Source organism: Panthera pardus, unplaced genomic scaffold (assembly GCF_024362965.1).
Source record: "Panthera pardus isolate Hobbes unplaced genomic scaffold, ASM2436296v1 HiC_scaffold_12, whole genome shotgun sequence".
Lineage (NCBI taxonomy): Eukaryota > Metazoa > Chordata > Mammalia > Carnivora > Felidae > Panthera > Panthera pardus.
Genome location: NW_026526677.1, coordinates 59,139,276 through 59,161,394, shown reverse-complemented (window position 1 = coordinate 59,161,394; position 22,119 = coordinate 59,139,276). Strand labels below are relative to the sequence as shown.

The window sequence follows — 22,119 nt, the reverse complement described above, 5'->3', positions numbered from 1 at the left end:
AAAGACTGCTAAATAAATACCTTGGAAAGGTAAAAGAAATTTCAAAGTAACAAGAAGCTAGGAAGATTGAATCAAAACTCATCCAGGACTATTACAAAAGCCCTGTGTTTCAGTTTAATTACAAGTGTTTATTTTTCTTGGTGAACAAGAAAAAATGGTAAATCTTACAACTGACAACTTGGATTAGACTATTTTCTCTTTTCTTACTTGTTTGCCAAATACAAACCAAACACAAGACAATGACTACAGAGGTTATAAAAATGTCCCTGCCTTTATAAGGTTTATCATATATATTAAAGAAGCTAAAACAACCATATGAACAGCTCTTACAGCTTTAGAATGATACTGGGGCGGGGGGGGGGGGGGGAGCACCTGAGTGGTTCAGTCAGTCAAGCATCCGACTTCGGCTCAGGTCATGATCTCACGGTTCACGAGTTTGAGCCCTGCCTTGGGCTCCGTGCTGACAGCTCAGAGCCTGGAGCCTGCTTCGGATTCTGTGTCTCCCTCTCTCTCTGCCCCTCCCTTGCCCATGCTCGCTCGCTCGCTCTCTCTTTCAAAAATAAATAAACATTAAAAAAAAAGGTTTTTTTAAGAATGGTACTAGTAGTAGAAGTATAAAGTTTTGTTTTCTCAGAGCACACAAAAAGGGAAATCTCTTCCTGCTAATGTTACAAATTATAAGAAAGCTTTTCAAAGCATCCAGACTGTGCTGTCCAATACACTATCCATTGGCCACTTGTGGCTATTTAAATTAAAATTAAATAAAATTTAAAATTTAGTTCCCCAGTATTACTTAACCGCATTTCAAGTGCTCAGCAGCCACATGTGGCCAGTGACACATGTACTGGGCAGTGCACAGAACACTGTATTCCAGAGTCAGAAAGATGCACAGATAGGTACCTAAGGACAGCTTAATCTAATATTTGGGCAAAAACACTTTTCAACCCTGTGGCCATTTTTCCATATTTCCTTTGACATCACAATGGCAAAACCGGCCACTCTGGTCTGGAGACCAAACTAAAACTATAAACCTAGGGAAAAGAGCTGAAGCCTTAAAGTTACAGGAGTAAAAACCAATATTCACAAGCTCACCAGAATTCAACTTAGTTCACTCACCAGAGTGAAAATTTACCCAAAGCTTCAGCTAGAAATAAATGAAGCATTGCCTTGCCTAATCTTTAACAGCTAATGGAAGACTGGGGGTTCAGGATATAACTTCGAAGTCAGTCAATAAACGTACTATTAGAGGAGTCTATTCATTAAGAAACATTTGCTGAGCACCTTCTATGTGCCACACATAACTGGTAACCAGGAGGAATAAGAGCATTAAGTCACTAACTCTATTCAGCAAATATTACAATAGCTTAAGAATCACAAACTCCTGGGGCCCCTGGGTGGTTCAGTTGGTTAAGTGTCTGACTTTGGCTCAGGTCATGATCTCACAGTTCGTGAGTTCAAGCCCCGCATCAGGCTCTGTGCTGACAGCTCAGAGCCTGGAGCCTGCTTTGGATTCTGTGTCTCCCTCTCTCTCTCTCTACACTGCCCCCGCTCTCACTCTGTCTCTGTCTTTCAAAAACAAGTAAAATGTTAAAAAAAAAATTTTTTTAAATCACAAACTCCTAAGCAGGGAAAAAACCAACAAATTCTGCTTATCTGTGGTTCTTCAGAAACGCAAGGAGAGAAGTGACAATGTGCCATTTCCAGCATATTCTCTGAGAGTTGTTGATTCCTATAGTACCCAATGCCCATTAATCTGAACTAGTCACAATGATTTAGCAAAAAGCAAAGAAGGAAGAGTCCTTTCCAAAAAAAAAAAGAAATGAATTGCAGTTTATCAAACCTATATTAAGCTATTAAAGAAAGAACAACCCTTGCCAGAAATACCATAATCTCAAAGCATATCCTTAAAAGGAAACATCAACAAATCAACATTTATCAAACAACTCCCAAGAAGTACACTGGGAGCTAGAGGGACATAAAGATAGTCAAGCAGTCTCTTGACCTTCCAAAGCTTTCATCTGCTTTGGGAGATGAAACATTCATGAACAATTACAATGTAAGCAAATGCTGTAAGTGGTATACCCGTGAAACAACTGCAGTACAAACCGTAAGTTGAAAGGACTTTGGAAGTCTTTTGTCCAAACCTCTCCCTTGTCTGAAATCCATTCTACAATATTTTTATAAAACATGTATTCAATCTAAGTACACCAGGGATGAAGATATCACAGCCTCACGGGCAATTCAGAAGCAATGGAAGCTAGGAGCCAAAAAGAGGCGAAGAGTTTACATTCAAAGAGATGATGTTTAGAAATAAGAACTTGAAAGTCAAATGACAGCAAGTAAATACAAAACCAATTATGAAGAACAATACACTAAAGGAGCACTATTAGCACAGGGTCCATTATGACACAAATCCAGAGAAAAAGCAATGGGACATTGTAAAATCATTCCCAACAAGAGTTTTGATTATCAAAGGGGGTGGGGGTAGAATAAATCAAGGTGAAATTCTATTCTATCTGCCCCTTAAACCACCCACTCTTCCCTAGCTCTCTCTGCTCTGTAGGACACTTTTATTTTCACCTGAGCCAAGAGAGAAAGAGAAACTGGTATTGACTCATTAGCTACTATACGTCAGGCATGAGTTCATATGTCATTGAATATATGTAGAATAAGAGCGATACTGGGGATTTGGAGCTCCTCCGAGGTGGGCTCTAGGAAACTGACCTAGAAGCCAAATTTATTATGCTATTTTAGAAACATTTAGAAGGCAGCTTAATAAAGAGGAAAGAGTAGCAGAGACCTAAAGACAGAGGTCTGTACTTGGGATCTGGTCCTGCATGTGACTGCAAAACTTGTTGGGCCTCTCTGGATGTCATTTTCTTAAGACCTACCCCATCCACCTTACCGAATGTTCTAAGAACCAAAATGGAATACATACGTAAAAGGATTCTGTAAACACAACACATCACTGATATCTATTTATTCATCTGACAAGTATTTGCTGAACATCTATAATATTCTAGACTCTGGGCAAGGTCCTTGCTCTCATGGTTGTGTTCTCTAGTAGGTGGGACATAGATAATCAACACAAACAAATGAGTGAATAAGAATTTCCAAGAGTGATAAATGCTCTAAAGAAAATAAAACAGGTGATGTAAAAAGAGTGACTAGGAGAAAGGGAACCACTTTCAATGGAAGAGTCATAGAAAGCCAACCAAAGTTCTATCACTGAGACCTCAAAGACTTCTTCAGCGAAATAAAGAGCTGGGGACATAAGAAATAAGACAAGCTTAGCATGTATAAAGCACTGAACAAATGAGGTATGTCTGGAACACAGTAAGTAAGGAAAAGTATTAAGAGATAAGGAGGGAAAAGTGAACACGGGCCAAATCAGGTATGGTCTTGGACCATTAAAAGGATATGATAATTACCATAAAGCTCTTTTTTTTTTATCAACATGGCCCAAAAAACGGAGCCATTCATACAAATATCTCAAGTATACATTATCAAAAGTAGGACGCTTCCAACTTTCTAACTTAGCAATGACATCACTAAAAAACAAGTGGAAGGATCCTATACAATGGCCCTAACATGAAATTTGTAAGAACTATATCTAAACAAAGACATCATTTATTATGTTTGGTTAACACAAATAGTCAAAAAAAAAAAAAAAAAACCCTCTATAGTAAATAGAACTGACAGAATTATAGAATTTGAGTTAAAAAAAAAAAAATTTGAAGTTTTAACAGAGAAAATATCAGTTCCTTCAGCAAACATTCATCAAGCACCTACCATGTGCCAGGCATTTTCTAAGCACAAAAGATACAGCAAAATAAATCAATGAAAATTTAAGCAATAAGTAAGCGAAGATTTAACTGTAGAAGTATCATAATACCAGAACTGAATTTGAACTTCTGCCTCAGCATTTTCTGAAACAGGAGTTGTAGGCTTAGTCAGTGTACCTGTCAGAAATCAAACTTACCAAGGAATTCTTAATCACTTCACTTCTATAAAATTCTGGAAAAGAAGAAAAAAAACAATAAGTGATATGAAAGAAAATAAGCTCATTAACTCTTAATCCTGCAAATTTTTAACATTTGTTCCAGTAAAACATTTATAATATTTTCAAGGGATATAATTTCCCTATATTTTCTACAAAAATAATTTATTTTTCTGCAAAAAAATAAACATAAATTAAAAGATTTTAAAGGAAAAAACATTAATAAAGAAAAATCAAAGCTTGTTAAGATTTAATTTAGTAAATTTTACCCCAGATACAAATTTGAGCCCTTAAAATTTTAGACTTTCTTCTCTCCTACCTTATGGCCACTCTGCAAAAACTGATTCCATCTGCTCTGTTTTTCTCAAACATCTCTAATATGATCATCCATCATAGTACTGTGGAACGGACAATGATCTAGCAACCAGGTAACCTAACTTCTACTTCTACCTGTCATTAACATTCTGTCTCTTTAATCTCCTTGGGCCCATTTCTCATTAGACAACTTAGAGAATTAGACTAATAAGCAAAGGTCCTCTTGCAAGCTTTGAAATTTCATGATTCTACAAACCTTCATGCGTATCGTACATGTTAACAAAACCTGAAGGCACAATCAAGAGAGAAATGTCTCAGATATTCACACAAACATCGCCTCTTCTGACCCTGCTGAAGTCACCATTGTGATGCTCTGTCTCTCAAGAGCTTACAAGGACCCTGGTATCCTTGTGTTGCTATTAGAGAAATTTCCCAGGCGTGATGCACATACCACTGGTACTTGAGATGATTTTAGGTGATACACGGACACACTTACTTTTTTCTTACGTATTTGAATTTATGTTTCATATATTCATCAACCCCTAACTGTAAGCTCTGAAAGGACAGGAGCAATTGTTTTGTACAACTGCTGTCTCCTCAGCACGTAAAACCATTCCTGGCACAGAGCAGACACTCAATAAATATTTCGTAATTAAATGAACAATTTTACTTAGACATAAGTTTAAAAATAAGGAACTTAAACATATAAAGTATGCAACATTATAGATGAAACTCAAATATAGTGAAACATGCCAAAGAAGTCCATGACTGAAGCTTAGGACTAGTCAGGCAATAAATGGATAGCAGGCCTATGCACACATAAAACTCCAACGGGCAAGCTCTGGTTAAAGCACTTCTTGATATACTGCTTATATTACTGTAGGTTTGTCTTTCTTAAAAAAAATTAAAAAGATAAGGATGATTATTTTACTCCGTGGAGAGATAGTCACAATGTATTAAGTAGGGGAAAAAGTTCCAAAATAAAATTTACAACAGGATCCAAATTTTTATAATTATGTTAGTAATGTTTATCTTAGGTGATAGAATTAGGCTGCTAACTTTTTCTACTTGGCGGTTTCTATTTTTCTATTTTGAAAAATTATTTAAAATAAGAAAAGGAATAATTCTGGGGTGCCTGGGTGCTCAGTCAGTCAAGCGTCTGACTTTGGCTCCGGTCATGATCTCGCGGTTCATGAGTTCAAGCCCCATGTCGGGCTCTATGCTGACAGCTCAGAGCCTGAAACTTCAGATTCTGTTGTTTCCCTCTCTCTCTGTCCCTCCCCTGCTCGCTCTCTCTCTCTCTCTCTCAAAAATAAATGAACATTTAAAGAAAGAAAAAGAAAAGGGATTATTCTAATTGTTTTTAAAAGGACCCCTCTACTGATGAACATTCAGGTTACTGGTAATTTTTAGATATTTCAAGTAAGTTATAAATAAACAATCATTTAGAGATATATATTCTAGACCCTTGAATCTATAAGATAAACAATTAGAAGTAAAATGCAAGATTAAAGGAAAAATAGTTTGTGTTTAATAGATATTACCATGTTGTTCTCTAAAAGTACTGTACCAATTTACAACCTTACTTGTGAAAATCCCAACATTAGACAACCCTAAGTATCATTCTTTTCATTTTTCCCATATGATTAATCAATTACTCCAACCATAAATTAACTATAAAAGTTTATGTGTGTAGGTGTGTGTGTGTGTGTGTGTGTGTGTGGGTGGGTGGGTGTATTCTACTTTATGTGTAGCATGTTTATTTTTAGGGGGAAAAACTAAAAGGGCTTAAAAATGTTTTTTTATTACAAAGTACTTTCATGTTATACTTAATTTATTTTTGTATTGTTTGAATTTATTGCAAGCATGTACTACTTTAAAATCAATGGGAAAAAAAGATATTCCTCTTTTCTTTAGAGAGAATTCCTCAATTTAATCTGCAAAGTATCTAAATTAAACAGTTCCCAAAATAAATATCTTTAGCTCTAAGAGGAGTATCACTATTTCTTCCAAAACTTTGCTGATGAAATATATGTATAAAAGAAACTAAACAATAGGCTTTCTCCATTAGACCTTCAAAACAGGCTTGCTAATTTAAATGGAGAGAGGTCAACAAAAAAGCCACATACAAAATCATGGAGTACAGGGCAATGTCTAACATGGGCCTACACTGTTCACCATTCTGTTACACCTAAAATAGTTTCAATAAAATTAGCAGCATGATGCAAAACATAATAGTGAATGGAGGAGAATTCAGAGCCAAAATATAGTTCCAATCCCCAATCTACCTATCAGCTTTATCCTGGACAAGTCAATTAACCTTTTGGGCCACATGGTTCCTTCACCTTTCAAAGGACAATGACACATGGACGATAACAAGGTTACTGTGAGGCTCAAATGAAATAGCGAATCAAAAATACTTTATAAACTATAATTTTTATTAACACAGTTCTATTAATTTTTATTAACTCAATTTAAGCAAAACTATTCGACAAGTAAATTTTCAAGTCATCCAAGACCTATTTCTACATGAAAGGGACGATTAGATACAAATGCTTCTCTATCCATGCTAAGTAAGACCTAAAAAAACAAAAACAAAAACAAAGCAATTAGAGAATGTAGAGCATGGTTTCAATGGCATGTTTTGGCTGTTATGCAGCATTCCATTCATTCAACAAATGCTTTTTTTAGTACCTCAACCTCACTCATAAAGGAGGAATACAAACTTAAAGTTTACTATAAAATTATTTTTCACCTATCAGATCGGCAGAAATTCAAAAGTTTGATTGCACAGTCTATTGGTGAGCCTGTAAGGGAAAAGCCACTCATACATACCAAGTGGGAATGTAAACAAAGACAATTTTGCAATATCTACCAAAACTATAAGTACGCATTCTTTGTACTTCCACTTCTTGGAAATTTACCCCATAGCTAAACTAGCACTCATACAAAATAATGTACTTATGAAGTTAGTCAAAGCAGTACTGTGCATATGACAAGAACCACCTAAATGCCCACCAACAGAGGCCAGTTAAATAAATTCTGGTACATCTATTCAATGCAAAAATATTCAGAAAAAAAAATTACGGAAGCTCTCTATGAACCAATATGGAAAAATGTCTAAGACATTTTAGGTGAAAAATGGAAAGCACAGAAATATATGTAGTTTCGTACTATTTTTAGTTGTATTTGCATAAAGAATCTCAGAAAAGAGAAACAAGAAATGTAGAACAGTAGTTTTTAGGCTGGGGTAAGAAACTAGGGAATGGGACAGGTGAAAGAAAGAGTTTAAGCCTTTATATATATTTTGAACCATGACTGCATTAGCTATTCAAACAATTAAATGAAAAAAATATACGAGGGTTTACTATGTGCCAAGCCTTGTTCCAAGTGCAGTGAACAAAACTAACCTAAAATCTTCTGGATTATATAGAGTTAATCTTCTGATGTATTCAAAATAGCTGGCTGGCATTCCAGGAGAGGACAGGCACTCAACATTTTGTGGGTGAAAAAAGAACTATGTCTAAAGAACAAAATTGATTTTATAAAAATTCCAAGTTTAAGAGGGAATCACAATTAGAACCTAGCTCTTCATCCATTAACACAAGGCTTTGTTCTTTGGGGATGTGATGATTTGAACTACCTAAAAAGTAGGCAATCTCCCAAGAGCACTAAAAGATGCCAAAAGTCAAAAAATCTCACACATAACTTCTTAGGATCTGCTGTGAATTCAGCCAAAATAAAAGAATAACTTAGAAATCAGTATTTCAAATATTCTCCCCCGTAAAAAAAAAAACAAAAAAACCTTTCTTTTAAAACTAAGAAATGATGCCACTAAACAGGTGGTACAAGTGGTTTTGTGAGAAGAACCAAATGGCCCTCTATCATGGCATCCTACACTGAGGGCCACATAATGATCATGAAATGAATATCTGGGCTTGTCATCAGAGGTCCAATGAGGTAAGGTGGATTAACTAGGCTTCCTAAGGAAAGAGCTTCCCAGTTCCTCCTATGGTAGTTAAAAGTTATAAAGTCCGACTTATGCACCCAAAAGAGGACCATAGATAGACTTCATTTAACTATGACATTTTGGAGTAGGCATTAACTCTCAGAATTATCAGTTCACTTATTTTAGGGATAAATTAAGCAAAGCTCACAAGAGGAACTAAATGTCCTAGCCAAGGGACTTGCCAATTAGTGACAGACTCCACCACTAACAGAGACCCCCCTGTGGTCTATACCAGCTATTCCCTAACTATGAGAATGAGCATTTCATTGAGGGAACTTTTAACTTCTAAACTCAAGGTGTAATCTGAGCTAGAAGGAAAAAAAAAGTAATTTTGTTTCCATGGCATCTCTTAGACAACTTTTTTGCAAGATGGTCATCAACCAGACCCATGACTACTCTCTTCTTAGAAACTACTACAATTGTTAAAAAAAAAAAAAGGGGGGGGGGTGCCTGGGTGGCTCAGTCGGTTAAGCATCCAACTTCAGCTCAGGTCATGATCTCGCAGTTTGTGGGTTCGAGCCCCGCATCGGTCTCTGTGCTGACAGCTCAGAGCCTGGAGCCTGCTTCGGATTCTGTGTCTCTCCATCTCTCGGCCCCTCCCCTGCTCATGCTCTGTGTCTCTCTGTCTCTCAATAATAAACGTTTAAAAAAAAAAAAAAAAAACTACTACAATTGTTAACATTACAAATCACCAAATACCTAAAATGTGCTAAGTACTATGTGAATTACTCTTATCAAAGAGAACACTGGACCAAGAACATATAAATTTCATGAAGATAATCAAGGACTAATTATATAGAAACATATCAAAAATTTTAAACGCTCTGACATTGTCATATATTGCTAATGATAAAACCAGTTAGTGAGCAGGAGACCAAATGTATTAAGGTCTGAAAAAATGCTTATACCCCTAGGACAAATAATAACCAAACTGTTCCCTCTTCCTTCTGGACACATAGGAAGACAACATATCCCAGTCCTTTCTTCATCTAAAAAGGACTACACTACTGATTTATGGCCAATGGAATATGATGGAATTTATGGGGAACATTTCTGTTATAAAAATCTCCCTCAAATGATCCTCCTCTCTTGCCATGCCCCAAGTCATGTATTGATGATAGCAGCATTCCAAAATAGAAGAAGCCTGGATACCTGAGTCACCACTTAGAGGACAACTACCAATACCATGCCTGATAAAGAACACCTGCATTGGACTTAGTGTAAGAAATGTATTATGTTATGCCACTGAGATTTGTGGTATTTGTTATAGTAGCTAGCATTAATCATTCAGATTAATATAACTGTTTTTTAGAAATGCAATATTTACAATGAAAAGTAAGAATGAAATAAAATTATATGACAACGGCAGAATTTAGAGTCTTTTTTCTCACCCTTAAAAATTGTTTTAATGCTATTTACATTGTGGTGGTTTACGTTACACAATGCTATTTTCTCACCCTTAAAAATTATTTTAACGCTATTTGCGTTGTGCTACCCTATGTAATTCCTGACTGAATCTCCTAATGAGCATATACTGGTATTGAAATTAAAAAACAAAAAATAAAAAAAGGTGTTAAATGACTACGGTTTTAATAATGGTTTTTAAAAGTAATTAAAACCAAAAAGATAAGACATTGTTTGAATTTTTCATCTTTCTTTGCCAGAGGACAAAATTCAAATAAGCCTTTAGTACCTCTAATTAAAATAACGCTACTTTTTGTTAATATAAATAGACCTTCAATCACATCTTACCAAGTGTTATCACCTTATCTCAGTTGTTCCTCACAAATATCTGTCTTGCCAATTTCATAAGGCATCATCTCCACTTTACAAATGGGAAAAGTGCGGTTCAAAAAGACATGATCTTTGTCCAATGTCACACAGCTAGTAAATGGCTGAGCTAGACCTACTATGCATGTATTTGCAATCCTAATCCAATATTCCTGTCATACACCGTGCTTGTTCTCTTCTACCATGCAACATAGGTCAATGGATTATATCCAAGTACCTTTCATCCAATACGTATTCAAAAGGTGCTTGTGATTTTGAATCAAATATTTGGTCTACTCTCAGAATTGTCACTTATGGAGCAGTCCACAGTACAATAGGTACAAATGAATTCAAGGAAACCATGGCATTCTTCTAAAAATGACGCCATATATACACAAGGAATTACCGATATGAGAAGACACAAACTGGTCCTAATTTTACCATAATATTTCAACAATTATATTTTAAAGAAAACAAAATTAGTACTGTATGCTAGACTCATATAGTATATTTTAATGATACCAACTAGAATAAAAACATTAATAGCTAACATGCATAAATAAATGATAAATTTATCAATTTAAGAACTACCCAAAAGCCCTGTTTCTTTTATATATGATATATGTAACTACTGCTCATTAAATATTTTCAGACAGTATGACAATTTTGCTTCCCAATAAGCAATAACAGCAAAGCGAGGGCACTGTCACTCACTTGTATTACAAAAGAATAAAAATGAGATGTAACAATCTGTGGGCAAGTCCACAGATTCTCTTACCTTTGTATATCTTTTCGGTATTACACAAGTGAAGTGTGAAGTAGGTGTCAAGGAGCTGATGGCCGTTTCTATTAACAATATTCCGGGCAGCAATGTTCCGAAGGTGTCTAAGACGCCGCTAAAAATTAACAACAAAAAAGAGGGACATGTTCAGTTTTTTCCTCATAAAACTTTCTGAAAGTTACAATCCAAAAATGAAATACAGTTAAGCTATCCCATTTATTTGTTAACCCAGCAACCTTAACCCAGTCTCTTATTTATGATTTAGTATCCACTCTGTCAAATAGGAATTATACCTGCCCCATCTCCTTTATGGGGTTGTTGTGAGCATGAAATGACAACAGATATAAGATATTTTCAAAAAGCATAAATGTTATATAAGTGCTACTCACCTGTAAAGAGCATTAGTATTTCCTGGAACATAAACCAAGTAGTAATTTGTTTTCTTCCCTTCGGAAGGATACCGGAGACATGCAAGTCCATCTCATACCAACAGACAAGCAGTTTTTACATACATATACCCCAGCTGCTTGTTCAGTCTAGATGCCAGATCAGCTGTACGACCAGGAAAAGATGCTTAGCCAAAACACAACTCACTGGTCACTCCAGCCAGCCAATAACCCAACTGTTGTGAGCTGAAATTAAATCCTCACCTGACCAACAGCCACCCAATCTCTTTCCTGATCAGGCCTCCTTCCCAACAACTTCTCCAACTAAGATGCACAAATCATTTGGAGCCCCAAGTGTTGAAAAGGCAAATGCTCCATAAGCAACGGTAGAAATCAACAAAACTGGAAGTTAACAGACAGCCAAGTAATAGCATGCCAAAAACAGAAGACGTTGGCAATGCTCAAGTCTGTGCCCATCAGATTCATTCCCAAAGGCTAGTTCCCTCTCAGATAATTATTTTCAGACTTAAAAACAGAAATCAAGTGCTCAGTTTTATTTTTTAACTTTTTTTTTTAATATTTATTTATTATTGAGAGACAGAGAGACACAGAGCATGAGCAAAGGAGGGGCAGAGAAAGGGGGAGACACAGAATCTGAAGCAGGCACCAGGCTCTGAGCTGTCAGCAGAGAGCCCGATGCAGGGCTCGAACTCACAAACCGTGAGATCATGACCTGAGCTGTCAGACACTTAACCAACTGAGCTACCCAGGCGCCCCAAGTGCTCAGTTTTAAAAAATGCTTACAGCTCTCCCTTCAGGCTGAAAGACAGCCCAATCTACTAAGGTAAGACCATCTTCAATTACATGCGCAGCCAGCCAGAAAAGTGCAGTTCTTTCTTTCCATGCACATACCAACCTAATCTTTTCTCCCAATCTAGCGATTAAGATTCTTTAATAGGGAAGGTTATTGTCTAATAAATTGGTTTAATCCTCTAAGTATGAAAAGCCCCAAATATATTTATGAAAAGTTCCTAGGGCTTACTCTAAAAGACTCATTTTTCTACAATCTGCCAGTGGTTTCCATTTCATACCCTGGATTACAGCAACTATCTCCTCCTATATATTTTTTATTAGCCCTCTCACTCAAGATTTTAAATTAACAGGAACCACTAGTTACCTATATACAATAACCACATCTATTTTGCTGTAAGATTGCAATCTTGATCTTCTGTTCGAAGACCTGAAAATATTACCCAAAGTCTCTCTAGAATGAAGTACAAACTTTCCATATTGCTTTCAAAGCCCTATACAATCTGACCTCTCCACATCCTATCCTTATTTTAGACTAGATCTTCCACATAGCCAACCCCTCAGTCACACATGAATGCTTAAGATCCCATGAAAAAGATAATGCACGTTCCTAGCTCCAGGCTTTTGTTAATTCTAGCCCCGTCGATCTAAAATCCATTTTCTTAAAGGAGATCCCATTTCTAGTTTAGGAGAAAAGATTCCTCCTTCCTGAGTCTCTAACTGAAATTAGTTGCTCCTTTATTTAAATAAATAAGAACTTGGCTGCTTCTCTCCTAGAGCACTTATATCATTCAATCTAGTCTTAAAAGTCATTGGTTAGTTATCTTCCCTATTAATCTAGGAGGAAAAGACTTGATGACAGAGACAATTACCATCACTACACTATCAGCACTTATTAAATGCTTACCATGTGCCATGCACTGTGCTAAACACTTCACACATATGATCTTTTTTTTTTTTAATTTTTTTTTAACGTTTTTATTTATTTTTGAGACAGAGAGAGACAGAGCATGAATGGGGAGGGGCAGGGAGAGAGGGAGACACAGAATCGGAAGCAGGCTCCAGGCTCTGAGCCATCAGCCCAGAGCCCGACACGGGGCTCAAACTCACGGACCATGAGATCGTGACCTGAGCCGAAGTCGGACGCTTAACCAACTGAGCCACCCAGGCGCCCCCATACATATGATCTTATTTAACCCTCATAACAACCCCATGAGGTTAGGTTTTACTCATTATTGTGATTCATCTCTTTATCCCAACATTCCTACAAAACCAAATATAAAACAGTAAATAATAAATGAGCAGGATATCTCAAAAGAAGGAAGAAAGAAGGCAGAGGAAAGCAAAGGGGTTATACCTATATACGTAGGTATATACCATACACTATCTCCTATATATGTGTGTGTGTATATATATACATACATACATGTATACACACACACACACACACACACACACACACATATGTGTGTGTGTGTGTGTGTGTATTTATAATTATAACTGATACAACTTGGTCTTTACACTCCCCTATTGCTATAGGGGACAGAGCAAGCAATGATCTATCCTTCAACTCAAGAGAATAATTGTATGACAAAATAATAATAACGGAACAGACTGCTTTACAAAGCAATGTGCAAGGCTTGGACAGAGACTGAATCTACAGTGGATACATAGATATTGGTGAAGAGATCTTTCCACTATCTAGGAAGTTGGCAAAACCAGCTTCAAGACGCCTTCTGACTCCAAGCTCTAGATTCTAAAATCAGTAATGGAGTCTACAAACATTCACCCAAGGTATCAGTATTGTTTCCAAGCTTCCCTCCACTCACACAGATAAAACAGAACTGACTACATCGCAGCATTTTATAAGAAGATTTACAACAACAACAACAAAAACTCTTCCACAAATTAACCAACTATAAAGCACTGACTTTGGGTTGTACAACTTTTTACCTTTTCCCTTATTTTATTTATTTCAAAAGCAGTAGGTAAGTATTCTTATTACACCATGATTAAACTACAAGATGCTCCCAGTAGCTAGAACAGACAAAGGAAATTAACCATTTATGAGTAAAATATTGATGTCATCTTGGTGAAAAGGCAGTAAATGTACACATGAACCCTCTTATGCCCTTTGTCTTGGCTTCCTCTTTAATGACATTCATTCCAATTTTATCATAAAGCTGCTTATTATTCCCCTAATGTTAACATTAGGGGAAACTGAATGAAGGCGATTCTCTGTATTATTTTTGCAACTTTTCTATAAATTTAAAATTAGTCCAAAATAAAGTGGTTTTTTTTTTTTTTAAGCTATTGCCTTTTTCAGACTTAGGAGGTGGGTAAGTAGGACAAAAAGACCACCAGTAAGACAACATTCACAAGCACTATGTAAGTGGAGCTCTTCTCCATTCCCACCATTCACCTCCTCCCTTTAGTCCCCACCCCCCTTCTGTCTTCCTCTCCTCCCCCTAAGACTTCATGCAATTTAAATGAAACACTGGAAGGTTAAGCCAGAAACTCGTAAAAATGGTTACCTATGGGGGTGAGAGCAAGCTGAAGGGAATACAGAGAAAAGCAAGACTTCCCTGATACTTGTTTACATAGTTTTGACTTCTGTACCGTATAAGTGTCTTACATACTCAAGAAATAAATAAGAAAAAGTTTAAACTCAACTAAACTTAGTCCAAAGTATAATAGCAATACCAAAAATTACCACAAGTTTTAGGATATATCATCTACCTTCACCCAAACTATTACCCTATGATCCAATATTGTATTAAAGTATTGAAAAAATCAGAGTGACTTAAAGGATCCTTTCTTGCCTTCAGTTCCCCCATAAGAGCTATACTTGCAAAACGTAGAAATAGGGTTAGTTCCAGATATTTGTCTATCTTCCCCAACAATAATATAAATTCTAAGAGGAAAAAACTATTTTATTTATAGTTGTATCTCCGGCATCTAGATGACTACCTAGCAAATAGCAGGCACACAGTGTTTTTTGATTGAATTCATAATTCCCCAGTGAATTAACCCAGTGAAGAATGTCTTGGTATGGCACAGGCCTTGCAATAGTCCTCAGTGGCCTGGAAACCTTAGATCCTGACACCCACCCACCAGACAGCGAGAAAATACAGAACTAAGAACTGAAAGTGGGGTAAAGCCTTAGCAATGATTCTACTACAGCAAATCCTCAAGACTCACCTACATTCAATTGCTCTAGACTTTACAGCCTAGTGGTAGTTCATGGCCTGGTGGCACCAATAAGCATAAATACACTCCTTTTGAGCTTGGCTAAATAGAATTAAACATCAGACTTTCTCTTCAAATGGCCCACCTAAAGACAGTTAAAAATCAAATCCGTCTTATGATCTAAATTATGTCAAGCATCTCAGGAAAATATAAATATTCTGAGTAATTAAAATTTACACAGACTTTTGAATTATTCTTTATGGTAACATCCTATGCAGTTTTCTTTATCAGCAATCTCCTTAAACTTTGTCAAATGTTCTATGCCTTCATGGTTATAAAACACTTTGCGTATCATTCTTCAGCGGTAGGTTGGCAACAAAGTTGTGCTCTAAAAACATCCACTTCTAAAACTAAAGCTGAACAGATTTTAATCTTTAAACTGGAATTAACATGGCTTAAAATCCTTGAAACTTGATCTATAAAACATCCTGTATAGACATTGAAAACATTCACTAACATATAAAATTAAAATCTATTCAGCTTTGATTTCGAGGATTGATAGATGTAACTGGAGCACAACTCTACTATCCGAGATGCTGGTGGTGAGGAAAAGACCAGTGTTGCCCCAAATCCCTTAACATTTTAACAAATCTTTCAGATATAAATTCCTAAGTGGCAGGTATTGTAGATTTGAAATGTTTGCTTTATAGTAAAAAAAAAGAATAAGAATTACTCATTAGTCCTGACTGTAACTGGTGCCTCTAAAGAACCTATAATGGTTGTTTCTCTTGTTAATACTACTAACGCTGTTAGAAAACTGCTTCAAAACCTAACAGTAGTCTAAAGAAAAGCTTTTTGTGTGTGTATTTTTTGCTTGTTTTGTCATGCTCAGCACCTATTTGATTAAAACAAGGCCAAATAAAAGTGCAGATTTTCCTTTACAGAACCCCTCTCCCCTACTATCAATCTATACCCTTCCTGTAGAATTAACTCTCTTCCAACTCCAAGGATATTCACATGATGACTCAGATCATGCCAATCAGCACATTTCATCCCCCTGACCATGACATATGACTTAATTAGGACAACTGAAAGACTCAGAAATTACATTAAATTTTTGAGAGGTTCCCCCCCCCCCCCACTGGCCCTGAATCTGGAAGAATATAGGGTTAGAGATGCTGGCAGCTGTCTTTGCATCACAGTGAAACTGAAGAATGAAACCAACAAGGAAGAGAGCAAAATAAGACACGTGACATTCAGGTCCTGCTGACAATTGAAGTCTCTGGATCAAACCATACCTAAAATGAGAACTACAATGACAACCACGAGCCAAGACCCTATAAAACGGTCAAAGATTACAACTAGGGAGATTTATACTGTGATTTTTTACTTAGAATTTACCCCATAACAGATTAATAGATAAAGAGTAACATTCTTTTTTTTTCAATATATGAAATTTATTGTCAAATTGGTTTCCATACAACACCCAGTACTCATCCCAAAAGGTGCCCTCCTCAATACCCATCACCCACCCTCCCCTCCCTCCCACCCTGCCATCAACCCTCAGTTTGTTCTCAGTTTTTAAGAGTCTCTTATGCTTTGGCTCTCTCCCACTCTAACCTCTTTTTATTTTTCCTTCCCCTCCCCCATGGGTTTCTGTTAAGTTTCTCAGGATCCACATAAGAGTGAAAACATATGGTATCTGTCTTTCTCTGTATGGCTTATTTCACTTAGCATAACACTCTCCAGTTCCATCCACGTTGCTACAAAGGGCCACATTTCATTCTTTCTCATTGCCACGTAGTACTCCATTGTGTATATAAAACACAATTTCTTTATCCATTCATCAGCTGATGGACATTTAGGCTCTTTCCATACTTTGGCTATTGTTGAGAGTGCTGCTATAAACATTGGGGTACAAGTGCCCCTATGCATCAGTACTCCTGTATCCCTTGGGTAAATTCCTAGCAGTGCTACTGCTGGGTCATAGGGTAGGTCTATTTTTAATTTTTTGAGGAACGTCCACACTGTTTTCCAGAGGGGCTGCACCAATTTGCATTCCCACCAACAGTGCAAGAGGGTTCCCGTTTCTCCACATCCTCTCCAGCATCTATAGTCTCCTGATTTGTTCATTCTGGCCACTCTGACTGGCGTGAGGTAATATCTGAGTGTGGTTTTGATTTGTATTTCCCTGATGAGGAGCGACGTTGAGCATCTTTTCATGTGCCTGTTGGCCATCGGATGTCTTCTTTAGAGAAGTGTCTATTCATGTTTTCTGCCCATTTTTTCACTGGATTATTTGTTTTTCGGGTGTGGAGTTTGGTGAGCTCTTTATAGATTCTGGATACTAGCCCTTTGTCTGATATGTCATTTGCAAAGATCTTTTCCCATTCCATTGGTTGCCTTTTAGTTTTGTTGGTTGTTTTCTTTGCTGTGCAGAAGCTTTTTATCTTCATGACGTCCCAGTAGTTCATTTTTGCTTTTAATTCCTTTGCCTTTGGGGATGTGTCAAGTAAGAAATTGCTACGAATGAGGTCAGAGAGGTCTTTTCCTGCTTTCTCCTCTAGGGTTTTGATGGTTTCCTATCTCACATTCAGGTCCTTTATCCATTTTGAGTTTATTTTTGTGAATGGTGTGAGAAAGTGGTCTAGTTTCAACCTTCTGCATGTCGCTGTCCAGTTCTCCCAGCACCATTTGTTAAAGAGACTGTCTTTTTTCCATTGGATGTTCTTTCCTGCTTTGTCAAAGATTAGTTGGCCATACGTTTGTGGGTCTAGTTCTGGGGTTTCTATTCTATTCCATTGGTCTATGTGTCTGTTTTTGTGCCAATACCATGCTGTCTTGATGGTTACAGCTTTGTAGTAGAGGCTAAAGTCTGGGATTGTGATGCCTCCTGCTTTGGTCTTCTTCTTCAAAATTACTTTGGCTATTCCGGGCCTTTTGTGGTTCCATACAAAAAGAGTAACATTCTAATTTAGTGGCAAGTTACAAAGAAATGTCTCATTTTGTTAACCATCCCCATGTTTTAGAAAATAATCATTGCTGGCAGGTCAATCCATTTTTGTTGATACAATTTTGAACCTCAACATGGGCAACAGCACAGCTTTAAAAACAGTCAAATCACATCCCAGAACGAATAGAAATCCAAAGCAATTTTCGGTAGTGAAATAGGTCACTGGGGTGCTATATTCCTCCCAAGTTTCGCCATTCCTTGCAGGCATCTAAAATGTTCTGACTTCTGAGGTATAATAATGACCAAAGAGAACTAATGTGTCTTTGATCTTGTTCCTCATCACTGCTGTAGAGTGACTCAGGGAGGCTGATGGCCAACAGGAGGAGGACATGGCTCCCATTCACCCTTCCTTCCCTGTCTGTAACCCTTGCTTCAAAAATAAAAGTACTATGGTTCTTAAATATAGCCACCCCACGTGTCCCGACCATCACCAAACTAAATAACCATCCCGTACACACCTTTTATGACTTCTACAGAGATATCTTCAAAACAAATTTTGAGTCTAATTTGCTTAGTCTACAAGAGCTTTTATAAAGCAATAATAGAATCAATAATCTATAGCCCAATAGAAAAGGGGGCCAAGGATATAAAAAGGCAGACCACAGAAAAAGACATGGAAATGGTCAATAAACATATGAAGAGATGTGTAATCACACTCATAATTAAGATATGCACAACAATCACTCCACCTTATGGCAGACTAGTTTCCAAACAGTTTCCAAACAATGGTTGTACCAATACATCACATTCCACATGCCCTGTTACAATGTGATATTGCCACCCCTCCATTAAAAAATGGGACCTATGTTCCCTCTCCCTTCCACGTGGGAAGGCCTGCGACTATGGTAGAAATTAGACTGCATGACTTCTAAGGCCAAATCATAAAATTATCTAGTTCTCTTAGAATCTTCTTTCTTAGAACCCAGTCACCCGAATGCAAGGACAGCAAGCAGCTATGTGAAAAGGACTTCATAGTTCTTCTCCACAGCCTTGAGTGAGATCCCAGCTATAGCCAGACTTGTAAGTGACCATGTCAGCCCCCAGCCTTTGAGCCACCAGAAATGACATCAAGTAGAGTCAAGCTGTTCCCACCATGACCAAACCAAACTGCTGAATTACAAGCAAAATAAATGATGATGATGCTTTATGCCACTAAATTTTTCTTCTTACCTAGCAATAGAAAATGAAGAGATCTATCTGATTAAATAACCTATTTAGTCTTTGTCACAGTTGATAGAAGTAAGGAAAATTATGCTAGAGGAAACAGAAACTGGTTCAACTTAGAGGGAGGGCAATATAGCCATAATTACTAAATTTTAAACTGTATATAATATTTGACTAAGCAATTCCACAAGTCAAAAAATGCATGCAAACATGCTTATTCTGATATTGGCTCTAAAAGCAAAAATTTAATAATCACTCTTAAATTGTGGTACATTCATACAATGGAAAACTATGTATCCATTTTTTAAGAAGTGCTAATATGGAACACAAAAGAACATGAAATTTTAAATGTTTGCATGAAGAAATATTACTATATACCCTGAATGATACAGATCAAGGGGTGCCAGCTTATTCTATAAAGAGACAGAGAAAAAATTATTTTAACTTCTTCATGGCATATCGATTCTCTTCATGTTCTTGTTTGTTTGTTCACAATCTCTTAACCATGGTAACCTCTCTTAGTCTCCTCAGTTACAAAAGCCAGTGACTACTGGACAGTTTGCTAACCTCTCATGTTGATAATCACAGACACTATGAGATAATTTTTTTAAGGAGCATTTGGTTTAGAAATGTAGTCAAACTTGTTCTGGACAGCTGCCCCCTTTCCTATCCTCAATTCATTTCTTTTTTCAGGTCAGGCATTTGTTCTTGGCCTAGGAAGAGGCTAAATGCCATGGAGGAATAAGGCCCAGGTTGTTTCCAGTAAACTCAGGTTACCACTATTTTGGTGCATTTTTTTGAGGGACAACAAAAGCAAACCTGGGAGAAGATTAGTTTTCCACATTCCCACAGAAGGTAAAAATGTTGAATTACTGAATTCAGAACTTAAGCTTGATAAATTAGATCAGTCTTTTTAAAAAATACAAAAGCTCTTCTATATTATAGCACTCTCAGTCACCTATTCTTTCTAATCTTTTGATCCCACCTGAAAGACTCCCTGTGAAAAGTTTTGAAAGAACCCTAAAATGCTTTATTTAAAACTAGTGCTTGGTGCTACTGCCTACAAGCAAATAGCACCAACAGCCAATGTTACAGATTTGAACAAACAACCCACCAATTCTAATCTCTCATATAATACATTATAGCTCCTATCCCTGAGAGCTCTCTCTGACGCACATCACACAACCTTGGAATTAAAGCCTTTATTCTGACTCCACTCTGCTCTCACTCAGTTCTAGAATGTAATTCAGTCATTTGGTAAGCACTACTAAATTATAATACAGGCTTCTTCACGGGAAAAGACAAAATATATCTCTGAACTTTCTCCATTTCTTATATATTTTGGCTCTGGGTTTTTAACCTCCACCCGATCCATCCCCAATCTCGCTGGAAGGTCTAAACTTGCCCTTTTTCCTCCATGCTTCCCTCTGGGAAACAAGCCTTTGTAGTGACAGGTCTAGCACTGTTCTCTGCACATATCTCTCATCCTTCCTCTCTTGTTCCCTTCTTCCTTCTATTTTATCTTGCTGGTATTTCCCTCCCAGACCGTGCCAAGAAATGTGGCGAGACAAACGTGGCATTCCCTAATTTCGGAGTATGTAAACCCACTAAAGAACTGGAGTTTGTGCACACAAAAAACCCAATCTGAGGTAAAACTATCCAGCAGTACACCTTCAATGAGCATGTACTACAGAACTGTTATTCTAGACATGTAAGACCAAAGAAGAAAGATACAGAATTACCTGGAAGATAAAAATTGGAAGACAGAATACAGCTGTCAGTGGTCCAAGTGTTAAAATAATAGCGTGCCCATAATTTGCTTCAATATAATTGGGGTGAGAGAGAGACTAGGCAGGCATATAATAAAACAAGATCTGCCTGGACGTGACAGTTCTTGAAGTCAGGTAATGGGTACCCGGGAGTTCATCACTCACCCCCTCATACATATACGCATTTCAATATACAGTGATATATACAACACACATTTCACTGTATGTATTTCAATAGTCACTGAAATTTCCAAAATAAAAAAGGTTTAAAGTAATACTGATAGGAATAGAAAGAAAGGGTAAGACCACATAGGAACCTAAAGCAAAAATGGGCTTAACAGGGAGACTAATTAGACAATGGATATGGTTGAGGATGAAGACAAGATTGACAAAGGAAATAAGGGAGTCAAAAGGCCCTTAGGGAAATATGGCGGTGCCTGGGTGAGCTCAGTCTCTTGAGTGTCCAAGTTTGGCTCAGGTCATGATCTCATGTTTCATGAGTTCAAGCCTCATGTCGGGCTCTCTGATGTCAGCACAGAGCCTGCTTCAGGTCCTCTGTGCCCCTCTCTCTGCCCTTCCTCCACTCACATGCGCGCTGGCGCTCTCTCTCTCTCAAAAATAAATAAACATTAAAAAAATCAGTAAATTTTACTACATAAAATGTTTTTAAATTATGCATGGCAGGGGAGGTTGGGTGGCTCAGTCAGTTAAGCATCCGACTTCGGCTCAGGTCATGATCTCACGGTTCGTGGGTTCGAGTGGGCTCTGTGCTGACAGCTCAGAGCCTGGAGCCAGCTCTGGATTCTGTGTCTCCCTCTCTCTCTGCCCCTCCCCTGCTTGTGCTCTGTCTCTGTCTCTCAAAAATAAATAAACATAAAAAAATTTTTTTAATTCGGCATGGCAAAACTATCAT

General features: G+C 37.2%; 1 protein-coding gene across 1 annotated transcript in view; it reads right to left on the bottom strand.

Moving 5' to 3' along the window:
* The window catches only part of UVRAG (UV radiation resistance associated), a 296,412-nt gene that overhangs the window by 252,809 nt on the left and 21,484 nt on the right, over positions 1-22,119 (bottom strand). Inside the window, exons 2-3 of the mRNA XM_019449868.2 lie at positions 10,873-10,990; positions 3,983-4,017 (exon numbers count right to left, since the gene is read on the bottom strand). Coding sequence (XP_019305413.1) covers positions 3,983-4,017; positions 10,873-10,990 — 153 coding nt within the window. The remainder of the gene's footprint in view (positions 1-3,982; positions 4,018-10,872; positions 10,991-22,119) is intronic.